The 23734-nt window shown below is 41.5% G+C and overlaps 2 protein-coding genes across 2 annotated transcripts in view; both read left to right on the top strand.

The window, feature by feature from the left end:
* Positions 1-589: 589 nt before the first annotated feature.
* Positions 590-23734, top strand: part of IPP (intracisternal A particle-promoted polypeptide) — a 43829-nt gene continuing 20684 nt past the window's right edge. Inside the window, exons 1-3 of the mRNA XM_032246563.1 lie at positions 590-1079; positions 8923-9078; positions 11573-11740. Coding sequence (XP_032102454.1) covers positions 590-1079; positions 8923-9078; positions 11573-11740 — 814 coding nt within the window. The remainder of the gene's footprint in view (positions 1080-8922; positions 9079-11572; positions 11741-23734) is intronic.
* LOC116529487 (60S ribosomal protein L29-like) overlaps positions 22673-23734 on the top strand; it is a 4957-nt gene continuing 3895 nt past the window's right edge. Inside the window, exon 1 of the mRNA XM_032247415.1 lies at positions 22673-22677. The gene's annotated coding sequence lies outside the window, so the exon portion shown is untranslated. The remainder of the gene's footprint in view (positions 22678-23734) is intronic.

The following is a 23734-nucleotide window of genomic DNA, read 5'->3' as shown; positions in this document are numbered from 1 at the left end:
TTGCCAGGCGCCAGGCTGGAGTACAGTGGCGCAATCTCGGCTCACTGCAACCTCTGCCTCCTGGGTTCAAGCAATTCTCCTGCCTCAGCCTCCCAAATAGCTGGGACTACAGGCCCGCGCCACTATGCCCAGCTAATTTTTATATTTTTAGTAGAGACGGGGTTTCAGTATGTTAGCCAGGATGGTCTCGATCTCTTGACCTTCTGATCTGCCCGCCTCAGCCTCCCAAAGTGCTGGGATTTTCTTCTTTTTTATGCCAAAAGCATGGACTTTGATGTCAACCCCTATCTTGCAACTTGCTTGACCATAGAACTTATGGACAAGTTACTTAAACTTTGATTCTGTTTCCTTTATATGAAAATAAGAAAAATAATAATATCTACCACATGGGATTGTAGTGAGGGTTAAATGAGGATATAAAGCAATTAATACTGCACCTGGTTCATTTTAAGTTTTTCATAAATGTGTTAGGTATTGTTATCATTTAAATTTTGTGCTCTTTACACAAATCCTTGGTTGTCTTTTTTAGTGTTTGTCTACTTTGCAAACATCAAACTATCAGTGAAATCAAATAGAACGCTTTTTGAATATGGTAAACCAATGTTTGTTTTTATTTTATTGGCCATTTTGTCTTCCTACTTCTCTAGGGATAGTGAACATAGGTGTGAATAATGTCCAGGAGTTGATTGTTGCAGCAGACATGCTACAGTTGACTGAAGTTGTTCATCTTTGCTGTGAATTTCTGAAAGGACAAATTGATCCACTGAACTGCATTGGGATCTTTCAGTTCTCTGAGCAAATTGCCTGCCATGATCTCTTGGAATTCTCAGAAAACTACATTCACGTCCATTTCTTAGAGGTTCATAGTGGGGAAGAGTTCCTGGCACTTACAAAAGATCAGCTGATCAAAATTTTGCGAAGTGAAGAGCTTAGCATTGAGGATGAATACCAGGTCTTCTTAGCTGCAATGCAATGGATTCTGAAAGATTTGGGAAAAAGAAGAAAACATGTGGTGGAAGTGCTAGACCCAATTCGATTCCCTTTATTACCTCCTCAGAGGCTTTTAAAGTATATAGAAGGTAACTTTTTTGCCATATATCAAATTAGTTGATTAATTATCCAGTGATGTGTTCTCTGAAATATGGGAGAGTGTTTTCATTTTTTGATTCAGTAACAGACATTTATTGAATGACTACTCTTATTTTCTTTTTTTAAACTTATTGAATGACTATGTAAGATACAACTTTTGTGTTTTGTGGGTGGGCAATAGTCTTTTAATATTTAATATGGGTAATATTTAAAAATACCCATTATTTTTATCAAACTCTTTCTTGAGATTGATTACTAAGGCAGATTAGTGTTATAGATAAAATTACTGACAGAGCTAACATAACGACTGCTATTGACAGAACTAATTATTTACGTGTAAGATTTCCCCTTGCCACTCTGAAAAATTAAGCAAAACCTAATACTTGAAGAAAATGCATACACTAAAAATAAAAAAACTCAATGAATCCTATAAGTTCTTTCATTATAAAATAAATTTGGTATTAATACACTATTATAGCCTCTGAGTAGCTTTGAATTATCTTTAGATTCTAAACTTAATTCTGAAAATTTATTTTACCGTAAGACGAAATAGTTATATTTATAATAGAAAAATTATATTTAAATTTATTTCTAAGAATTACTTTAGGGCAGGTGCAGTGGCTCATGCCTGTAATTCCAGCACTTTAGGAGACCAAGGCAGGCAGATCGCTTTAGCCCAGGAATTCAAGATCAGCCTGGGCAACATGGTGAAACCCTGTCTCTACAACAACAACAACAAAAGCAAAAAATTAGCAAGGTATGGTGGCATGCACCTATAGTCCCAGCTACCTGGAAGGCTGAGGTGGGAGGATCACCTGAGCCCAGGGGCCACAGTGAGCCAGGATTGTGCCACTGTACTCCAGCCTACTTTAGACTTGGTTTTGAGATTTGAAGTTTTTACTTTTGTCATGCACTGAAACATTATGTTGCTATTGAATTACAAATGATCTTATTACAAGTTAAATGCACTACTAAACATTGAAGGTGTAATTCTTTAAATACGTAATTTAAAATAATGGATTATTAGTTTTTCTCCACTCTTAGCAGTGTTAACATAATTTTGTAGGTTTTCCCGAGTGATACCTTGTTTTACTACATATATAGTTGATTGTTATTTGCAGTAATTATAAGTTCTATAAGTTCTATAAGTCTGCTATGAACAGAGAATCAGCAAATACTGAATGATTGCTCCTAGGGGAAATATAGGTTTATGTTCCTGCAAGCCTATAGTTACAACATTTTTGTCACATAGTCAATATAGCCTTGTTTTATATGGGTTTATGCCTAAAAACACCTTATTGAATATGTATTATTGATTTTTTAACATTGAACTCATGGCCACCAGTGGTATAACTCATCCCTGAATGAAACTTTATCTAACATAGGCATTTTCTCTGTAAGGCACTTCATAGCTTTCTTGCACTTAGGGGTACTAGGTAATACCTGATCATTATGGTTAGGAGCCATTTTAAACAGCAAAATTACCAACAAAAAGCACAAAAGTGCAAAAACGACACTAAATACACTGTGGAAAAGACTACTTGTCTTTTCCACAGTCTATTTAATAAGAGTTGAAATGAGAAGGCAGAGTGAAACTTTGTTTGATCTCACCCAGAAAATGCATGTAGGGTGATTCACATTTTTTGCCACTTTACGCATGTCTGTGAATGACTGCGAAAGAACAAGTACAGTAGTCCCCCTTTACTTGTGGGGGATGCATTCTGAAACCCCCCCAGTGGATGCCTGAAACTGTAGATAATACTGAACCTAATGTACATTATGTTTTTTCCTATAAATATATACCTATGATAAAGTTTAATTTATAAATTAGACACAGTAAAAGATTAATAATAGCTAATAATAAAGTAAAACAATTATATTCATATTCTGTAATAAAAATTATGTGGATATGCTCTCTCTTAAAATATTATATTGTACTTACCCTTTTTCTGGTGATGGTATGAGATGGTAAAGCGCCTACGTGATAAAATGAAGTGAGGTGAATGACTTATGCATTGTGATATAGTGTTAGGCTATCATTGAAAACTTGTATAAAACTTAAGAATTTTTAGGGGCCGGGCGCGGTGGCTCAAGCCTGTAATCCCAGCACTTTGGGAGGCCGAGGCAGGTGCATCACGAGGTCAACAGATCGAGACCATCGTGGTCAACACGGTGAAACCCCATCTCTACTAAAAATACAAAAAATTAGCTGGGCATGGTGGCGCGTGCCTGTAATCCCAGCTGCTGGGGAGGCTGAGGCAGGAGAATTGCCTGAACCCAGGAGGCGGAGGTTGTGGTGAGCCGAGACCGCACCGTTGCACTCCAGTCTGGGTAACAAGAGCGAAACTCCGTCTCAAAAAAAAAAAAAAAAAACTTAAGAATTTTTAAACAGCACCTTGAAAAAATGCACTGTAAAGAAAAATAAATAAATAAATAATAAAACTTAAGAATTGTTGGCCAGGCATAGTGGCTCATGCCTGTAATCCCAGCACTTTGGGAAGCTGAGACGGGCGGATCACTTGAGGTCAAGAGTTCAAGACTTGAACTCTCGGTGAAACCCTTTCACTAAGACTTGACTTGGTGAAACCCTGCCTCTACTAAAAATACAAAAATTATCTGGGCATGGTCATGGGCACCTGTAATCCCAGCTACTCAGGAGGCTGAGGCAAGAGAATCACTTGAACCCAGGAGGTGGGGGTTGCAGTGTGCCGAGACCGCACCATTGCACTCCAGCCTGGGCAACAAGAGCAAAACTCTGTCTCAAAAAAACAGACTTAAGAATTGTTTAGGCCAGACATGGTGGCTCACTCCTGTAATCCCAGCACTTTGGGAGGCCAAGGCGGGTGGATCACTTGAGGTCAGGAGTTCGAAACCAGCCTGTCCAACATGGCAAAATCCTCTCTCTATTTTTTAAAATTAAAAAAAAAAAAATTGTTTATTTCTGGGCGAGGCAAGGTGGCCTCATGCCTGTAATCCCAGCACTTTGGGAGGATGAGGTGGGCAGATCACTTAAGCCCAGGAGTTTGAGACCAGCCTGGGCAACATGTTGAAACCTGTATCTACAAAAAATAGAAAAATGTGCTGGGTGTGGTGGCATGTGCCTGTAGACCCAGCTACTCTGGGGGTGAGGTGGGAGGGTCACTTCAGCCCAGGAGGTTGAGGCTGCAGTGAGCCAAGATCCTGCCACTGCACTTAAGCCTGGGTGGCAGAGCCAGACCCTGTCTCAAAAAAAAAAAAAAAAAAAAAGGAATTGTTTATTTCAGGAGTTTCCCCTTAATATTTTTAGAAATATTTTTTTTTTTTTTTGGGACGGAGTTTCGCTCTTGTTACCCAGGCTGGAGTGCAATGGCGCGATCTCGGCTCACCGCAACCTCCGCCTCCTGGGTTCAGGCAATTCTCCTGCCTCAGCCTCCTGAGTAGCTGGGATTACAGGCACGCGCCACCATGCCCAGCTAATTTTTTGTATTTTTAGTAGAGACGGGGTTTCACCGTGTTGACCAGGATGGTCTCGATCTCTTGACCTCGTGATCCACCCGCGTCGGCCTCCCAAAGTGCTGGGATTACAGGCTTGAGCCACCGCGCCTGGCCTATTTTTAGAAATATTAATGGGTAATTGAAACCATGGAAAGTAAAACCGCAGATAAGAAGGACTACTATATTAATTTTGGGGTTACAAATACATTTTAGCAAGTAGGTATATTCACAAATAAGGAATATATCTTATTCCTTATTTAATAGTGTATAGGAATACACTATTTAAATGCTAAAACAAGAAATTATCCAGACACCTTGACATGAATCAGGTGAGAATTTAGGAGTGGGACAAAAGTTTTCATGATTGAGTTGATTTTTCCAAGTATAGCAGACACAGAGTACTAATGGAAATTTCTTCTGCTAGGAGCAAGGCAATGTCCCCTAGGAATGTGGGATGTTTTCTTACAGCTTTTTAAAATTATAATTTATAAATTAGACACAGTAGGAGTGTCTAATTCAAATCTTGAACTGTTTTCTAAGCATGCCCAGTGGTTATCTAGTAGTATTTCAATGAAGGAAAATACTGCAAGGATCAAGGGAGAAGTAAATTGATTTTTTCTTTTTCTTTTTTTTTTGAGACAGAGTCTCGCCCCATTGCCAGGCACCAGACTGGAGTGCAATGGCATGACCTCGGCTCGGCTCACTGCAACCTCTGCCTCCCAGGTTCAAGCAATTCTCCTGCCTCAGCCTCCTGAGTAGCTGGGACTACAGGCGTGTACCACCACACCCAGCTAATTTTTGTATTTTCAGTAGAGACAGGGTTTCACCATGTTGGCCAGGATGGTCTCAATCTCTTGACCTCGTGATCCGCCCACCTCGGCCTCCCAAAGTGCTGGGATTACAGGAGTGAGCCACCAAACTTGGCCTGATTTTTTCATTCTTTCTTTCTTTCTTTTTTTTTTTTGAGACAGAGTCTTGTTCTGTGGCCCAGGCTGAAGTGCAGTGGTGCAATCTCAGCTCACTGCAACCTCCACCTCCCGGGTTCAAGCGATCCTCCTGCCTTAGTCTCCTGCGTAGCTGGTATTACAGGCATGCACCACCATGCCTGACTACTTTTTGTATTTTTAGTAGAGATGGGAATTCGCCATGTTGGTCAGTCTTCTGAACTCTTGACCTCGTGATCCACCAACCTCGGCCTCCCAAAGTGCTGGGATTACAGGTGTGAGCCACCACACCCAGCAGTAAATTGATTTTTGTAAGACAACCATAATGTTTTTCAACTTTGAAATGTTTCCTCTTTGATTATATTGGAGAAAATATGAGCAACTTGTATACAAAAATATAAATTCAGAGGGAGCAAAATCTTAAATGGTTAAGTTGTATTAGATGAAATGTATTGGTTTTTCTCCTAGTATACATATTTTTGTACTTACAACTGAAATAATTTAGGCAATTTAATATTATTAGACATTTGATTATGTCTATTTCTTGTATTTTAGAGAATGATTTTACTTTGTCACCCAGGCTGGAGTGCAATGGCTTTCTCTCAGCTCACTGCAACCTCCGCCTCCCAGGTTCAAGTGATTCTTCTGCCTCAGCCTCTGGAGTAGCTGGGATTACAGGTGCCCGCCATCACGCCCAGCTAATTTTTTGTATTTTTAGTAGAGATGGAGTTTCACTATGTTGGCCAGGCTGGTCTCAAACTCCTAACCTTGTAATCCCCCCTCCTCGGCCTCCCAAAGTGCTGGGATTATAGGCATGAGCCACTGCACCCGGCCAATTTTACTTATCTTTAAATGGAATATGCTCATTATAAAAAGTTTAGGCAAGACAGAAATATAAAAACAACAGGCCAGGCATGGTAGTCACAACTGTAATTCCAACACTTTGGGAGGCCAAACCAGGAGGATCACTTGAGGCCAGGAGTTTGAGACTAGCCTGGGCAACATATTGAGACCATATCTCTATAAAAATTTTTTTTTTTTTTTTTTTTTTCTGAGACGGAGTTTCGCTCTTGTTACCCAGGCTGGAGTGCAATGGCGCGATCTCGGCTCACCGCAACCTCCGCCTCCTGGGTTCAGGCAATTCTCCTGCCTCAGCCTCCTGAGTAGATGGGATTACAGGCATGCACCACCATGCCCAGCTAATTTTTTGTAGTTTCAGTAGAGACGGGGTTTCACCATGTTGACCAGGATGGTCTCCATCTCTTGACCTCGTGATCCACCCGCCTCGGCCTCCCAAAGTGCTGGGATTACAGGCTTGAGCCACCGCGCCCGGCTTATAAAAATTTTTTTAAAAAATTAGCCAGGTGTGGTGGTGCATGCCTGTAGTCCAGCTAGGAGGATCAATTGAGCCAAGGAGGTCGAAGCTGCAGTGAGCTGTGATCATGTCACTGTACTCTAGCCTGGGTCAGAGAACGAGATCCTGCTATTTATCTTATATCTGGGCCTACTTAACCTAGCCAGAGATGTATCCCACTTGTGTGGACTTTGGCTACCACTGTGTTCTGTTAGATAGCAAATCCAGGTGATCCTTTCTGCCTTAGCTGATGGTCCTGTAAAGACTTCCTTTTAACAGTTTTTTTTTTTTGAGACAGAGTCTTGCTCTGTCACCAGGTGCCAGGCTGGAGTATAGTGGCGGGATCTCGGCTCATTGCAACCTCCACCTCCTGGGTTCAAGGAGTTCTCCTGCCTCAGCCTCCCGAGTAGCTGGGACTACAGGCACGCGCCACCATGCCCAGCTAATTTTTGTATCTTTTAGTAGAGACAGGGTTTCACCATGTTGGCCAGGATGGTCTCGATCTCTTGACCTTGTGATCTGCCCGCCTCAGCCTCCCAAAGTGCTGGGATTATAGGCATGAGCCACCGTACCCGGCCTCCTTTTGATTTTGTTCAACCTTTCTCAGTTCTGCTTTTCACTCTTCAGTCTGTCTGCAAATTCTGAATTATTAGTGAGAATTCTCAAGATTTTGTTAGTTGACCATTTTCCTCAATATTGTTTCTTGTCTGGGATATAGAGACAAGGTTAGAGATGGAAGGATAGGAGACGATCTCTTGCTAGCATGTGTAATGGCTTTGTGCAAATTAGAAAATAGCGCTCTTTCAGGGAGAACAGGTCTTGCAGCCTGGCAAATGAACGCAGGTTGACTCTCATCTCCAGTTTACCTCCTCAGCTAAGCACCCTTGAGCAAGGACAACTTACCTCATCATATGTATGATCCTTTTAGGATATGGTACTAATTCCACCAGAATTTATTTTTCTTGCTTTGTCTATCATTCTTAAGCATTAATCATAATTTTATATCTTTTTGTTATTATGTTGTAAATGTAGAATTTTGGGCTATTTTAATTTTTAAAGTTTGTTAGATAATTGTGATCTTGTTTCAGTTTGCAATTGTTATTTGAAAATTCTTCTTTTTTTTTTTTTTTTTTTTTTTTTTTTTTTTTTTTTTTTTTTTTGAGACAGGGTCTTGCTCTGTCATCCAGGCTGGAATGCAGTGGCACAGTCCGGGCTCACTGCAAACTCTGCCTCCTGAGCTCAAATGGTACTCCTATATGAACCTCCTGAGTAGCTAAAACTATAGGCGTGTGCCACCACATCCAGCTAATTTGTGTATTTTTTGTAGAGACAAGGTTTTGTCATGTTGGCCAGGCTGGTCTCTAACTCCTGGGCTCAAGCAATCCATTCCACTTGGCCTCCCAAAGTACGGAGATTACAGGCATAAGCTACCATGCTTGACCTAGAAATTCTCTTTTTTTTTTTTTTTTTTTGAGATGGAGCTTTGCTTTTGTTACCCAGGCTAGAGTGCAATGGCGCGATCTTGGTTCACTGCATCCTCTGTCTCCTAGGTTCAGGCAATTCTCCTGCCTCAGCCTCCTGAGTAGTTGGGATTACAGGCATGCGCCACCATGCCCAGCTAATTTTTTGTATTTTTAGTAGAGACGGGGTTTCACCATGTTGACCAGGATGGTCTCGATCTCTTGACCTCGTGATCCACCCGCCTCGGCCTCCCAGAGTGCTGGGATTACAGGCGTCAGCCACCGCGCCCGTCTCGACCTAGAAATTCTTATACATGTGCTTTCAAATAGGATATTGTGAAGCATATTTTTTAGTGGCTATTCTGCTTACATATGAAGCATATTTTTTAATAATAATGTTTTTTGTTCTTCATTAGTGAAGAAAATACTTTCCTTAAAATATTTAGTACCAATATTTGGTATTGTAGGAAACAAACACCATTGTTTGATGATGATTTTTTATTTCTTGATTGTTAAATTTATCTGATCTTTATAAAAATGTGTTTTTTCAGTATTAATTTATAAGTTGCTTAAAATATTATCTTTTAAAATATTGCTTTAGGAGTATCTGATTTTAATCTTCGTGTTGCATTGCAAACACTTTTGAAAGAGTACTGTGAAGTATGCAAATCTCCCAAAGAGAATAAGTTTTGTAGTTTTCTGCAGACATCTAAGGTTCGACCTCGGAAGAAAGCAAGAAAGTACCTGTATGCAGTAGGTGAGAACCCTTAAGTAATAGAAATTATATTTGTGTTCCAGATCAAACCTTTTCAACATTTTGTTGTTATTACTATACATGTCAGAATATGTGGGTGTGTTGAAGAGGCATATTTAATGTCACATACAGTCTACAGATTCATAAACTAAATTTATATATTATGATAAATACTTCTAAAAAGAAATAGCTGTTCATTTGATATCTGTTATTCTGTGATCTAAACCTTTGAGTTTGTAGATTACCCAGTTATCAAATAAGTGACTAAAGAAGTACTGCTTTAAAAGTAAAAAATTTGAATTCTTATGAAAAATAAAGAAAATGAATCTCAAGTTTTTAAACTATTCACAGCATCTTAGTCATTAGGAGTGATAGGCACCAGTGATCTCCAAAGTGTGGTTGTAAAGGATGATCCACAGGAATATCAGAGGAACATATTACAACTTCTTTTCATTTTTATTTTAAAAAATATTAAACCAAAGCTGGGTGTGGTGGCTCACACCTATAATCCCAGCACTTTGGGAGGCTGAGGCGGGTGGGTTACAAGGTCAGGAGTTAAAGACCAGCCTGGCCAGCATGGTGAAACCCCGTCTCCACTAAAAATATAAAAAATTAGCCAGGCATGGTGGCATACAGCTGTAGTCCCAGCTACTCAGGAGGCTGAGACAGGAGAATTGATTGAACCCAAAAGGTGGAGGTCGCCGTGAGCTGAGATCACACCACTGCACTCCAGCCTGGGTGACAGAGTGGGACTCCATCTCAAAAAAAAAAAGAAAAAAAGTATTAAACTTACATACATCTGGTTGTGGCAACTTATGGCCTGTAATCCTAGCACTTTGGGAGGCCGAGGTGGGAGGATTGCTTGAGCCCAGAATTTTAAGGCCAGCCTAGGCAACATGATGAGACCTGGTCTCTACAAAAAAATGCAAAAATTGGCTGGGCACAGTGGCTCATGCCTGTAATACCAGCACATTGGGAGGCCGAGGCAGGTGGATCACTAGGTCAGGAGTTCAAGACCAGCCTAGCCAAGGTGGTGAAACCCCATCTCTACTAAAAATGCAAAAATTAGCCGGGCATGGTTCTGGGTGCCTGTAATCCCCACTACTCGGGAGGCTGAGGCAGAGAACTGCTTGAACCCGGGAGGTGGAGGTTGCAGTAAGCCAAGATCACACCACTGCACTCCAGCCTTGGAGACAGAGTGAGACACAGTAAAAAAAAAAAAAGAAAAAAAATGTAAAAATTAGCCTGGTGTGGTGGGGTGTGCCTGTAGTCCCAGCTACTTGGGAAGCTGAGGTGGGGGGATCACTTGAGCTGAGGAGGCAGAGGTTGCAGCGAACTGAGATTGTACCACTGAACTCCAGCCTGGGCAACAGAGCAAGACCCTGTCTCAAAAAATGAGAAAAAAAGCATTAAACTTTATCAGCATTTAAAACATATATAATATATAGATACATATACAGATTGTCCAGATCCTTATATATAATACAGTTTTCATATAAGTACTTTATATATAATTTATAATTTACATATATGTATAATTATATATGTATTAATATTTAAGTATAATGCTTTTGGCTACATGTTAAAATTTTTTTGCTGATTGGATGTGTAGTCAAAACAAAGATTTCATCAGGAGGCTGATGGGGTGGGATTGAGGCTACAGTGAGCTGTGATCACATCACTGCACTCCAGCCTGGGTGAGAGAGCAAAACCCTGCCTAAAACACACACACACACACACACACACACACACACACACACACACACACACACACACGGCTTTCAACTCACTATTTTTAATTGAAAAAGACACCAATGAAAGTTATAATGAGACTTTCCTTACTTAACAGATAAGCAATATCTAGATTTATATTTCATATAATATTCTATTTATAACCAAGACCAAGTGGTAATACACTGAGGCTAACCTCCTTTTTTTCTTTTTTTGAGGCTAATCTTCTTACTGTATTTAAGCCACAATCATTCAGGAATTGGCACATTTAAGAATATTACATTATGGCCAGGCACGGTGGTTCACATCTGTAATCCCAGCACTTTGGGAAGCTGAGCTGGGTGGATCACTTGAGGTCAGGAGTTCGAGACCAGCCTGACCAACGTGGAAAAACCCCAACTCTACTAAAAATACAAAAATTAGTCTGGTATGGTGGTATATGCCTGTAATGCCAGCTTCTTGGGAGGCTGAGACAGGAGAATCACTTGAACCCAGGAGGCAGAGGTTGCAGTTAGCCAAGATCGCACCATTGCACTCCAGCCTGGGTAACAGAGTGAGACTCCATCTCAAAAAAAAAAAAAAAAAGAATATTACATTATAAGTATATAGAGAAAGTAAGCTCTAATCCATTTATTTCTTGCTATATGATAGTTAAAAAAAAAATAAACTAAATGTTTACATGTAGAATGCTAGATTTTCAATACTACCATTTTTATATCTAATAGTAAGGGATTTGCTGTGTACTCCCTTTTCTTCTTTTGTTTAGGTGGATATACTCGGTTACAGGGGGGTCGTTGGAGTGACAGCAGAGCCCTCAGCTGTGTAGAACGTTTTGACACCTTTAGCCAATACTGGACCACTGTGTCTTCACTTCATCAGGCTCGAAGTGGGCTGGGAGTAACAGTTCTGGGAGGAATGGTCTATGCTATTGGAGGTAATAATAAAAATGTCTTATTTTCCTTATTCGTCTTGTTGGCTGTATTCTAATATGCTTTATATATTGCTATGTGATATACATATATTTCATTGTACTTAATAAGTATTTACTAAAGAAAGAAGAAATACAAGTTGTTGAATATTTCATATCAGATACTGTGATTTATCACAGCCAGAATACTTAGGTTTGGTTTTAATGAAAAGTTGTGGCTGGATGCTCACACCCGTAATCCCAGCACTTTTGGAGGCCAAGGCAGGAGGATCGCTTCGGCCCAGGACTTTGAGATCAGCCTGGGCAATATAGTGAGACTGTCTCTACAAAAACTTTAAAAGTTAGTATGGTGGCACATTCCTGTAGTTCCAGCTATTTGTGAGGATGATGCGGGAAGATCACTTGAGCCCAGGAGTCAGAGGTTGCAGTGAGCCATGATTGTACCACCGTACTCCAGCCTAGGTGACAGAGCAAGACCTTCTCTCAAAAAAGAAAAGAAAAGTTGTTTATAAAATGTGACACCTGGCCAGGTGCAGTGGCTCACGCCTGTAATCCTAGCACTTTGGAAGGCCAAGAGGGGAGATCACCTGAGATCAGGAGTTCAAGACCAGCCTGGCCAACATGGTGAAACCCTGTCTCTACTAAAAATACAAAAAAATTAGCCAGGTGTGGTGACAGGCATCTGTAATTCCAGCTACTTGGGAGGCTGAGGCAGGAGAATGTGGGAGGTGGAGGTTGCAGTGAGGCAAGATCGCGCCATTGCACTCCAGCCTCGGCAAAGAGAAAAGTTCCATCTAAAAAAAATTAAAATGTGGCCGGTTGCCGTGGTGCGTGCCTGTAGTCTCAGCTACTTGAGAGGCTGAGGCTGGAGGATCTCTTGAGTCCAGGAGTTCTGGGCTGTAGTGTGCTATGCTGATAGGGTGTCTGCATTATTTATTATTGAAATTTCTTAAATTCTGAAAGCTGCATTATGATTCATTTTTAATAAACCAAGTTGTATGGATATTGGATATTTAAAAATCAAGTCAACAAGTCTTTTTTTTCTTCTTCTTCTTATTCGCTTTTTACTTCTTCCTTCTCCGGTAATTCGGGTGGCTTGCATTGGAAAGTAGGATATATTTCTTGATTGAAATTATGGTGTTTTGTAAAAACTAACTTTTTTTTTTTTGAAATGGAGTTTTCCTCTGTCACGAGGCTGGAGTGCAGTGGTGTGATCTCAGCTCACAGCAATCTCCGCCTCCCGGGTTCAAGTGATTCTCCTGCCTCAGCCTCCCGAGTAGCTGGGATTACAGCCAGGCACCACCATGCCCAGCTAATTTTGTATTTTTTTTAGTAGAGACAGGGTTTCACCATGTTGGCCAGGATGGTCTCAATCCCCTGACCTCGTGATCTGCCTGCCTTAGCCTCCCAAAATGCTGGGATTATAGGATGCGCCACTGCACCCAGCCATGTAAAATTATTTTTATGAATTATGAAATAATAAAATAACTTGGACTATAGGCATGCATCACCATGCTTGGCTCATTACAAATTTTTATTTTTTAGAGATGGGGTCTCACTATCTTGCCTAGGCTGGTCTTGAACTCCTGAGCTCAAGTGATTCTCCTGCCTCAGCCTCCCAAAGTGCTGGGATTACAGATGTGAGTCATGGCACCCAGCCTGTATATTTAAAAAATTATAATTATTTTATTTTTATTTTATTTATATATATTTTTAGTGGGCCAGGGTTTGGTAAGCCATCCCTGTTCAAAAATTTTATAAATATTTTCTAACCATGAGGTACTGTCAGTTTAAATTATGAGAGATGTAGGAACTATTTGATTTTTGTTTTTATTTTGGAGGATATATAACTCAGAACTATTTATTAAATCAAGAAATGACACGTGCATCAGAAAATTCCAACAAAGAAATTAGAATTTTAAGCAATAAGTTTTTATCTGCATAAAGACCACAATTCTATATAGACTTTGACTACAATTGTAATAATTCCTTTGATGTATTTTTTGTCAATTGTGCACAGTTTTATCACTTGAACTTTTCTGTTTAACTTAGGATCACAATGTCCTTGTGTGACAGTTGCGTATGTATGTATTCCCTCTCCAGATATCACAAAAGTACTTACAGAGGCTCTTCAAAACTGCTATGACTTTGCTAGCTGTTAATACTGTCAACATTGCTATCTTAAGATATTCCTTAATATGTAACTTTTAAATAATTTTTTTTTTTTCTGAGACGGGGTCTCGCTCTGTTGCCCAGACTGGAGTGCAGTGGTGTGATCTCAGCTCACTGCAACCTCCACCTCCCTGGTTCAAACGATTCTCCTGCCTCAGCCTCCCGAGTAGCTGGGACTACAGATGCGTGTCACCATGCCCATCTAATTTTTGTATTTTTAGAAGAGACGGGGTTTCACCATGTTAGACAGGATGGTCTCAATCTCTTGACCTCATGATCCACCTGCCTCAGCCTCCCAAAGTGCTGGGATTACAGGCATGAGCCACTGCGCCTGGCCTAAATACTTTTAAAATTATAAAAGTAATTCAGGTTTGTTTTACTTTTAAAATTATAAAAGTAATTCAGGTTTGTTGTAGAAAATTCTGCTAAAACAGAAGCATATGAAAAAGAAAATTTAGGCCGGGTGCAGTGGCTCACACCTGTAATCCCAGCACTTTGGGAGGCGTCGGCTGATGGATCACGAGGCCAGGAGTTTGAGACCAGACTGGAAAACATGGTGAAATCCCGTCTCTACTAAAAATACAAAAATTAGCCAGGTGTGATAGAGGGCACCTGTAATCCCAGCTACTTGGGAAGCTGAGGCAGAGAATTGCTTAAACCTGGGAGGCAGAGGTTGCAGTAAACCGAGATCGCACCACTGCACTCCAGCCTGGGCAACAGGAGTGAAACTCCATCTCAAAAAAAAAAAAAAAAAAAAAACAGAGAAATTCAAATCCCTCATGCCATAGTACCCAGAATAATCAGAGTTAACATTTTGGCTTAGTTTTTTCCCAATACATACGTATCTGGGTTCATATTCTAAATGTTGGGTTTTAAAAATTGAGATATAATTCACATACTAAAATTTATCATTTAGAGAATATAGTTTAGTGGTTTTAGCATAGTCACAAACTGCAGCTGTCACCACTATCTCATTCCAGAACATTTCAGCACCCCAGAAAGAAACACTGTGCATGTTAGCAGTCACTCCCCATCTCTCCTCCCAAATCCTAGTAACCGCTAATCTGCTTTATGTCTCTATCGGCTTGCCTATTCTGGACATTTCATATAAATGTACAATATTGTGTCTGACTTCTTTCACTTAGCATGTCATAACGCATATCAGTTCTTCATTTCTTTTTATGGCTGAATAATATTTCACTGTTTGGAAATAATCATATTGTGTTTGTTTATTCATTCTGTAGTGGTAGACATTTACATTGTTTCCACTTAACATTCAAGTAAAAGTTTTGGTGTAGACACGTTTGATTTATTTTGGGTATATATCTAGGTGTGGAATTGTTAGGTTATATGGTAACTGTATATTTACCTTTTTGAGATCTATATTAACTTCTTGTTTTTTATTTTCTTAAAAATATTTATTTTTATTTTTATTTATTCTTTTGAGATGGAGTCTCGCCGTTGCCCAGGTTGGAATGCAGTGGTACGATCTCGACTCACTGCCACCTGCTTCCTGGGTTCAAGCAATTCTTCTGGCTCAGCCTCCCGAGTAGCTGGGACTACAGGTGTGTGGCACCATGTCCAGCTAATGTTTTGTATTTTTAGTAGAGACGGTTTCACAGCATTGGCCAGGATGGTTTCAATCTTATGACCTTGTGATCTGCCTGCCTCGGCCTCCCAAAGTGCTTGGATTACAGGCTTGAGCCAGTGTGCCTGGCCAGGAGAAGATTTTTAGGAATCAGTGTATAGAGATAGACCTCATTTAAAAATTTTTTGTTTACAGTATTTCAGAATTTGGAAATGGTGGAATATATTTAACTTCTTTTATTGATGGACCTTTAATTTATTTCCAGATTCTTGCTACTGCAAGCAGTGTTCCAGTGAGCATCCTTATACGTGTCTCCTCATGCATGTGTATGAGTATTTCAGTAGGATATATGTTGAGAAAGAAAATTGCTGGGTTAGTGATTAAGTACAATTTTAGTTTTTTTTTTTTTCCTTTTTTATATTCAAAGAGTCACCTCATAAAGGACAATTTTAGTTTTTATAGATAATACCAAGTTACCTCCACCAACAATAAATGAGATTACCTGTTTCTTTACTCTTTGCTAACACCATATATAATCAAACTTCTTAACTTTGCCAGTCTGATAGGTAAGAAATTGGGTCTCTCTCTTTTTTTTTTTTTTTTTTTTTTAAAAAAAATGACGGGGTTTCACCATGTTGGTCAGGCTGGTCTTGAACTCCCAACCTCAGGTGATCCACCCGCCTTGGCCTCCAAAGTGCTTGGACTACAGGCATGAGCCACCACACCTGGCAGTATCTCATTTTTATTTACATATTCTATATTATAAGTGAGCTTAAGGCTGGGCATAGTGGTCTCTTGTGTAATCCCAGCATGTTGGGAGGCCAAGGTGGGAGGACCACTTGAGCCTAGGAGTTTGAGGCCAGCCTGGTCAACATAACGAAACCCCATCTCTACAGAAAAAATGTTTTCAACTAGTTAGATGTGGCGGCACATGCCTGTAGTCCCAGCTATGCAGAAGGTTGATGTGGGAGGATTGCTTGAGCTAGGTGATGGCAGCAGCCGCCTATCTGAAACAGCTGCTGCAAAGATGCTGGCTGCAGCATGGCCAGGGCTGCACACTCCATGGAGTTGGTGGGGCAGGAGCCCTGCCCTCCTGGCCACAGCTGGAGCTGCCCAGTGGAGGCTGCAGACCTGGGCATCCCTGTGCTTTCAAAGGCCCAGTAATTCCCCCTGCCGCTGTAGGCTCAGAAGTGCCTGCACCCACTGCCTGGCCTCTCCCTACTCCTGATGTCTGTTTAAATTTCAGAGCAAAGTTGAGGCCAAGCCTGGATGCTGTCACAACCCAGCTAAGTGTGCGCATGTTTGGGGCAGTGCTGGCATACCAACCCCCTGCTACCTCAGCCCTTTCTGGACTTTGGGTGCCAACAAGAATGGGAGGGAGACTGAGGGGGTCCAGAGGGTAGCTTGGCATAGGCCTGCAGGTGCCCTTTGCCACAAACAGCCTGGGTGCCATGAACTGTGGCAGGAGGCAGACAAGCTCGTAGGTGGAAAGGGGTGGGTCCCTGGTGAAACCCCAACTTCAAGCCAGGAATGGCCTGAAGCCTGGGGGCCAGGTTGCCAGTTCTACAGACCTGAGTGAGAACTTATGGTGCTTATTCCAGGCCCATCCATGGCCACCATGGGCCAATCAGCATGCACTTCCTCCCTTCTGAAGCTCATAAAAATCCTGGACTCAGCCAGACTTGGGCAGATGATGGGACAACCTGCCTACACAGAGGATCTATCCACTGTGGGTTTCCTTCTACCCTGAGAGCTGTACCTTCATTGGGATGACTTGCTTGCAGGAAGGAGCTACCCAGTCTGGGTCTTATCTCCACTAAGGGCTTCAGAGACGATGGGATGACCTGCTGCAGATAGGAGCTACTCAGTTCAGGTCTCCTGTCTGCTGAGGGCTGCAGAGAAGTCAGGACCACCTGCCTGTGGCTAGGAGCTAGCAACCCTGGATCTACCCACTTCTGGTCTCCTGAGAGATGTTCTGCTGTTCAATGAAGCTCCTCTCTGCCTTGCTCACACTCCAGTTGTCCATGTACCTCATTCTTCTTAGACACGAGATAAGAACTCAGGACCCACTGAATGGCAGGACTGAAAGAGCAGTAACACAAATGGGGCTGAAACACACCTCACCCCCTGCTTGCCACATTGTGGGCAATGAGAAGGAGAGAAGAGCTATGGCCCTTTGGGAAGACCAGACATAGGGGCTTCCTGAGCCAGAGTTGTGACACCCTCTTTGGGGCTCTGCAGTTCGTGGTATCTCCAAGCTCCCAGGTGCCACTGCATTCCCCGGTGCTTACATTAGAAGCTGCTTGTGGTATGCCTGGTCCACCCACAGCCTCACATAGAACTGGTGCCTGTGCTGGCGCCTGGGGCTGCCTGGCCTGCCACAGCCGGCATGTCTGGCTGTGCACAGTGGCCTGACCCTGCACTCACTCACACATCCCTCACCACTCTGTACCTGGCTTGCCCTTTGCAGGCATGGGATCTGGATCAGTAGTGCAAGCCAAGTGCAGCCTGCTGGGCTGAGTGGGCAGAACGAGTCCAGCAGGCCCAAGCAAAACTCAGGCAAAGGCACCACTAGCAACAGAGGTTCCCGGCTGATGAAGCAACACCCCAAGGATTCTGTGACACCAGGTGGTTAAGGCTGCAGTGAGCTGTGATCACACCACTGCACTTCTGCCTTGACCACAGAGTGAGACCCTGTCTCAAAAAAATAAAATTTGCTGGGATAATTGGCAAGCCACATGTAGAAGAATGAAACTAGATCCTCATCTCTCACCTCATACAAAAATCAACTCAAGATGGATCAAAGACTTAATCGAAGACCTGAAACCATAAAAGTTCTAGAAGATAACATTGGAAAAATTATTCTAGACATTGGCTTAGGCAAAGAGTTCATGATCAAGAACCCAAAAGCAAATTAAAAATAAATAAATGGGACCTAATTAAAGTAAAAAATTTCTGCACAACAAAAGAAATAATCAGCAGAGTAAACAGGCAACCCATAGAATGAGAGAAAATATTTGCAAACTATGCATCCAACAAAGGACTATTATCCAGAGTCTACAAGGAACTCAAATCAGCCAGAAAAAAATAATCTGATCAAAGAGTGGGCAAAGGACATGAATAGACAATTCTGAAAAGAAGATATGTAAATGGCCAACAAACATAGGAAAAAAATGCTCAACATCACTAGTATAAAGGAAATACAAATTAAAACCACAAGGAGCTATCGCCTTACTCCTGCAAGAATGGCCGTAATTTAAAAATCAAAAGACAATAGATGTTGGTGTGGATGTAGTGAAAGGGAACACTTTTATACTGCTAGTGAGAACGTAAACTAGTATAACCATTATGGAAAACAGCATGGAAATTCCTTAAAGAACTAAAAGTAGAACAACCATTTGATCCCGCAATCTCACTACTTGGTATCTACCCAGAGGAAATAAGTCATTATCTGTGAAAAAGACTACATGCATGTTTATAGCATCACAATTCATAACTGCAAAAACATGGAACCACCCTAAACACCCATCAACCGACAAGTGGATAAAGAAAATGTGGTATGGGCCAAGTGCCATGGCTCATACCTGTAATCCAATCACTTTGGGAGGCTGAGGCGGGCAGATCACCTGAGGTCAGGAGTTCGAGACCAGCCTGGCTGATATGGTGAAATCCCATCTCTACTAAAAATACAAAAAATTAGCTGGGCGTGGTGGTAGGCGCCTGTAATCCCAGCTGCTTGGGAGGTTGAGGCAGGAGAATTGCTTGAACCCAGGAGATGGAGATTGCAGTGAGCTGAGATTGCGCCATTGCACTCCAGCCTGGGTGACAGAACGACTCTGTCAAAAAAGAAAAGAAAAAAGAAAATGTGTGTGCGCATGCACGCATGCACATGGGCGTGTGCCATGGAATACTACTCAGCCATTAAAAAAGAATGAAACAGTGGCATTTGCAGCAACCTGGATGGAGGTGCAGACCACTGTTCCTTTTTTTTTTTGAGACAGAGTCTCACTCTGTTGCCAGGCATTAGGCTGGAGTGCAGTGGCTGATCTCGGCTCATTGCAACCTCCGCCTCCTGGGTTAAAGTAATTCTTCTGCCTCAGCCTCCTGAGTAGCTGGGACTACAGGTGCATGCCACCACACCCAGCTAATTTTTGTATTGTAGTAGAGACGGGATTTCACTATGTTGGACAGGATGGTGTCTATCTCTTGACTTCATGATCCGCCTGCCTCAGCCTCCCAAAGTGCTGGAATTACAGGCGTGAGCCACTGCGCCTGGCTGCAGACCACTATTCTAAGTGAAGTAACTCGGGAATGGAAAACCAAATATCGTATGTTCTCACTTATATGTGGGGGTTAAGTTGTGAGGAGACAAAGGCATAAGAATGATATAATGGACTTTGGGGACTTGGAGGGGGAAGGATGGGTAGAAGGTGAGGGATAAAAGAGTACACATCGGGTACAGTGTACATTGATTGGGTGATGAGTGCACCAAAATCTCAGAAATCATCACTAAAGAACTTACCCATGTAACCAAAAATTATCTGTTCCCCCAAAATATTAATCACATATACCTCCAAAATATGTACATTCATTAGTATCAGTAAAAAATAAGTTTTGTAAATGGAGAAAAATAAAGTGAGGTTAAACATCCCACGTTTCTTTGACCAGTTGTATTTTCTCCTCTGTGAATTACCAGTTCATATCTTTTGCCCATTTTTCTATTTGGTTCTCATATCTATTGGTCTACTTGTATCTCTTCTCATATATTCTTCTCTCCTGTCACTATGGATGAACTGTTTCTACCTCCATTGTCTCTACCTGTGTACCAGATCCCAACCTTTCACACGAATTCAGGGATCTTGTTCTTACAATTATCCATTGTCTACAGCATTATCAGGTTTTCCTTCTCTACTGATAAGATGGCAGATATTACAGCAACTTCTTTGCAAATAAGAATCATTCTTACCATTCTTTACCAGTTGGAAAAAATAAACATGGTTATTTAAAAACTGCTTCTTTGCCAGGTGTGGTGTCTCACACCTGTAATCCCAGCACTCTAGGAGGCCAAGGTAGGTGGATCACCTTAGGCCAGGAGTTTGAGACCAGCCTGGCCAACATAATGAAACCTTGCCTCTACTGAAATTATAAAAGTTAGCTGGACATGGTGGCTGGCACCTGTAATCCCAGCTACTCAGGAGGCTGAGGCAGGAGAATCACTTGAATCTGGGAGGTGGAAGTTGCAGTGAACTGAGATCATGCCACGGCTCTCCAGCTGGGGCGACAGAGCAAGACTGTCTCAAAACAAAAACAAAAAGCTGCATCTCTAATAATGATCTTGCTGTTGTGCTTTCTTTTTCTTTGTTTTTTTTTTTTGTTGTTGTTGTTGTTGTTGTTTGTTTTGTTTTTGTTTTTGTTTTTTTTGAGATGAAGTCTCACTCTGTCACCCAGGCTGGAGTGCCTTGGTGCTATCTCAGCTCATTGCAACCTCCGTCTCCCGGGTTCAAGTGATTCTCCTGTCTCAGCCTTCTAAGTAGCTCTCCCAAGTAGCAGGGACTACAGGCATACGTCAACATGCTCAGCTAATTTTTTTGCATTTTTAGCATAGATGGGGTTTCACCACGCTGGTCAGGCTGGTTTCAAACTTCTGACCTCAAATAATCCGCTCACCTCAATCTCCCAAAGTGCTGGGATTACCGGCATGAGCCACTGTTGTGCTTTCTTAAGCATAGGTAAGGAATTCATCAGTAATATGATTTGTTATGTCTCTATCCTGATTGAACTGAGGATCCTCCAGGTTTCTTCCCAGAACTCCCAATGCAGTTTGTAGTATGATAATTTAGTATTTAATTATTTTAGCTGAATAGTGTTTGCTGATTAATTCTTGTCTGCCCAAATGGTTGTGATCTTTAAAACATAAGAACCGTTTTTTTAGCTTTTCTTTTTTTTTCTTTTTGAGATGGAGTTTTGGTTTGTTGCCCAGGCTGGAGTGCAATGGCATGATCTCGGTTCACCACAACCTCTGCCTCCCAGGTTCAAGCGATTCTTCTGCCTCAGCCTCCTGAGTAGCTGGGATTACAAGCATGTGCCACCACACCCGGCTAATTTTGTATTTTTTGTAGAGACGGGGTTTCTCCGTGTTGGTCAGGCTCAGGTGATCCACCCGCCCGCCTTGGCCTTCCAAAGTGCTAGGATTACAGGCTTGAGCCACTGCACCTAGCTTTTTAGCTTTTCTTTATCTGGAATATATTAGGTGCTCAATAAGCCCCTTATGCTCAATAAACGTAATTGTTGTTGATTGTATTCATAAGGTTTACATTTTTTCTTTTTTTTTTTTTTTTTTTGAGACAGAGTCTTGCTCTTTTGCCCAAGCTGGAGTGCAGTGGCTCGATCTTGGCTCCCTGCAACCTCTGCCTCCCAGGCTCAAGCAATTTTCCCATCTCAGCCTCCCAAGCAGCTGGGATTACAGGTGCTGGCTAATTTTTTATGTTTTTAGCAGAGATGGGGTTACCATGTTGCCCAGGCTGGTCTTGAACTCCTGCACTCAGGCAGTCCTCCTGCCTTGGCCTTCCTAACTTCACTTTTCCAAAGTGAAAGTTTACATTTTAAATTTTGGGATGTGGAATATAACACATTAATATATGTAGAAAGCATATGAGTATATCTACAGTTTGATAATTAGTTGAAGAAACTTTTAGGATAATCATTTCCTTTTGTTTCTTTATGCTTTTCACCTCCTATGTAGATTTCCCTAAGCAGTATACTTGAGACATTTGTCTGTTTTTGAACTCTATCTAAATGAATTTATAAATATTCTTGCTTTGTTTTATCGAACATTGTGTCCTGATATTTGTGCATCTTGTTTCTTTTTCTTTCTTTCTTTTTTTTTTTTTTTTGAGACAGAGTTTTGCTCTTGTTGCACAGGCTGGAGTGCAATGGTGTGATCTTGGCTTACTGCAATCTCCGCCTCCCAGGTTCACGTGATTCTCCTGCCTTAGCCTCCTAAGTAGCTGGGATTACAGCCATGCACCACCATACCTGGCTAATTTTGTATTTTTAGTAGAGACAGGCTTTCTCTGTGTTGGTCAGGCTGGTCTCAAACTCCCGACCTCAGGTGATCCACCTGCGTAGGCCTCTCAAACTGCTGGGATTACAGGTGTCAGCCACCATGCCCAGCCTGCATCTTGTTTCTTTCATGTAGTCATTGCTGTACAGTTTCCTATTGTATACTATGTAGTATACCAAAATTTATTTATTATTTTTTTTTATTTTTTGAGACACGGAGTCTCGCTCTGTCACACAGGCTGGAGTGCAGTGACATGATGTCAGCTCACTGCAACCTCTGCTTCCCAGGTTCAAGTGATTATTCTCCATCAGCCTCCCAAGTAGCTGGGATTACAGGCATGCACCACCATTCCCAGCTAATTTTTGTATTTTTAGTAGAGACTGGGTTTCACCATGTTGGCCAGGCTGGTCTCGAACTCCTGACCCCAGGTGATCCACCCACCTCAGGCTCCCAAAGTGCTGGGATTACAAGCGTGAGCCACCGTGCCCGGCTGGAGTATACCAAAATTTATATGTTCATTCTATTATCATGAGACATTTGGGTTATTTTAACTTACCTACTTGACTTAGCCATTCTAAGTAATTGGTAGACATTTGGACTATTTCTACCTTCTGACTATGAACAACAATGATGCTGTCAAAATTTTTGTACATACTAGCAGATGCCCTGTGCATGAATTTTTCTAAATATATATACTTAGCAGTAAAATCAATGGTTTCTGTAGCTAGGAGTGGGTCATAATGCATTCAGGTCTTTACTTTTAATAGATAATGCCAAACTTTTAAGGAAGTGGCTGTATATACTTCATCCAATTTTTTGTCAACTCTTGATACTATCAGACTTTCACATTTTTGCCTGTTGGTGACAATATAGTGATATCTCATTATGGTTTTAATTTGCATTTCCCTGATAAATATGACATTGACCACTTTTTCATTTTTTTCTGGTCATTTAGATTTTTTTCTTTCAAGAAGTAACTTTTTATTTTTATTTTTATTTTTTTTATTTTTTTAATTTTTTTGGGGGGACGGAGTTTCGTTCGTTACCCAGGCTGGAGTGCAATGGCGCGATCTCGGCTCACCTCCGCCTCCTGGGTTCAGGCAATTCTCCTGCCTCAGCTTCCTGAGTAACTGGGATTACAGGCACGTGCCACCATGCCCAGCTAATGTTTTGTATT

Source organism: Sapajus apella, unplaced genomic scaffold (genome assembly GCF_009761245.1).
Source record: "Sapajus apella isolate SASKATOON/1434 unplaced genomic scaffold, GSC_monkey_1.0 scaffold62, whole genome shotgun sequence".
NCBI classification, from domain to species: domain Eukaryota; kingdom Metazoa; phylum Chordata; class Mammalia; order Primates; family Cebidae; genus Sapajus; species Sapajus apella.
This window is presented reverse-complemented; position numbering and strand designations above follow the sequence as displayed.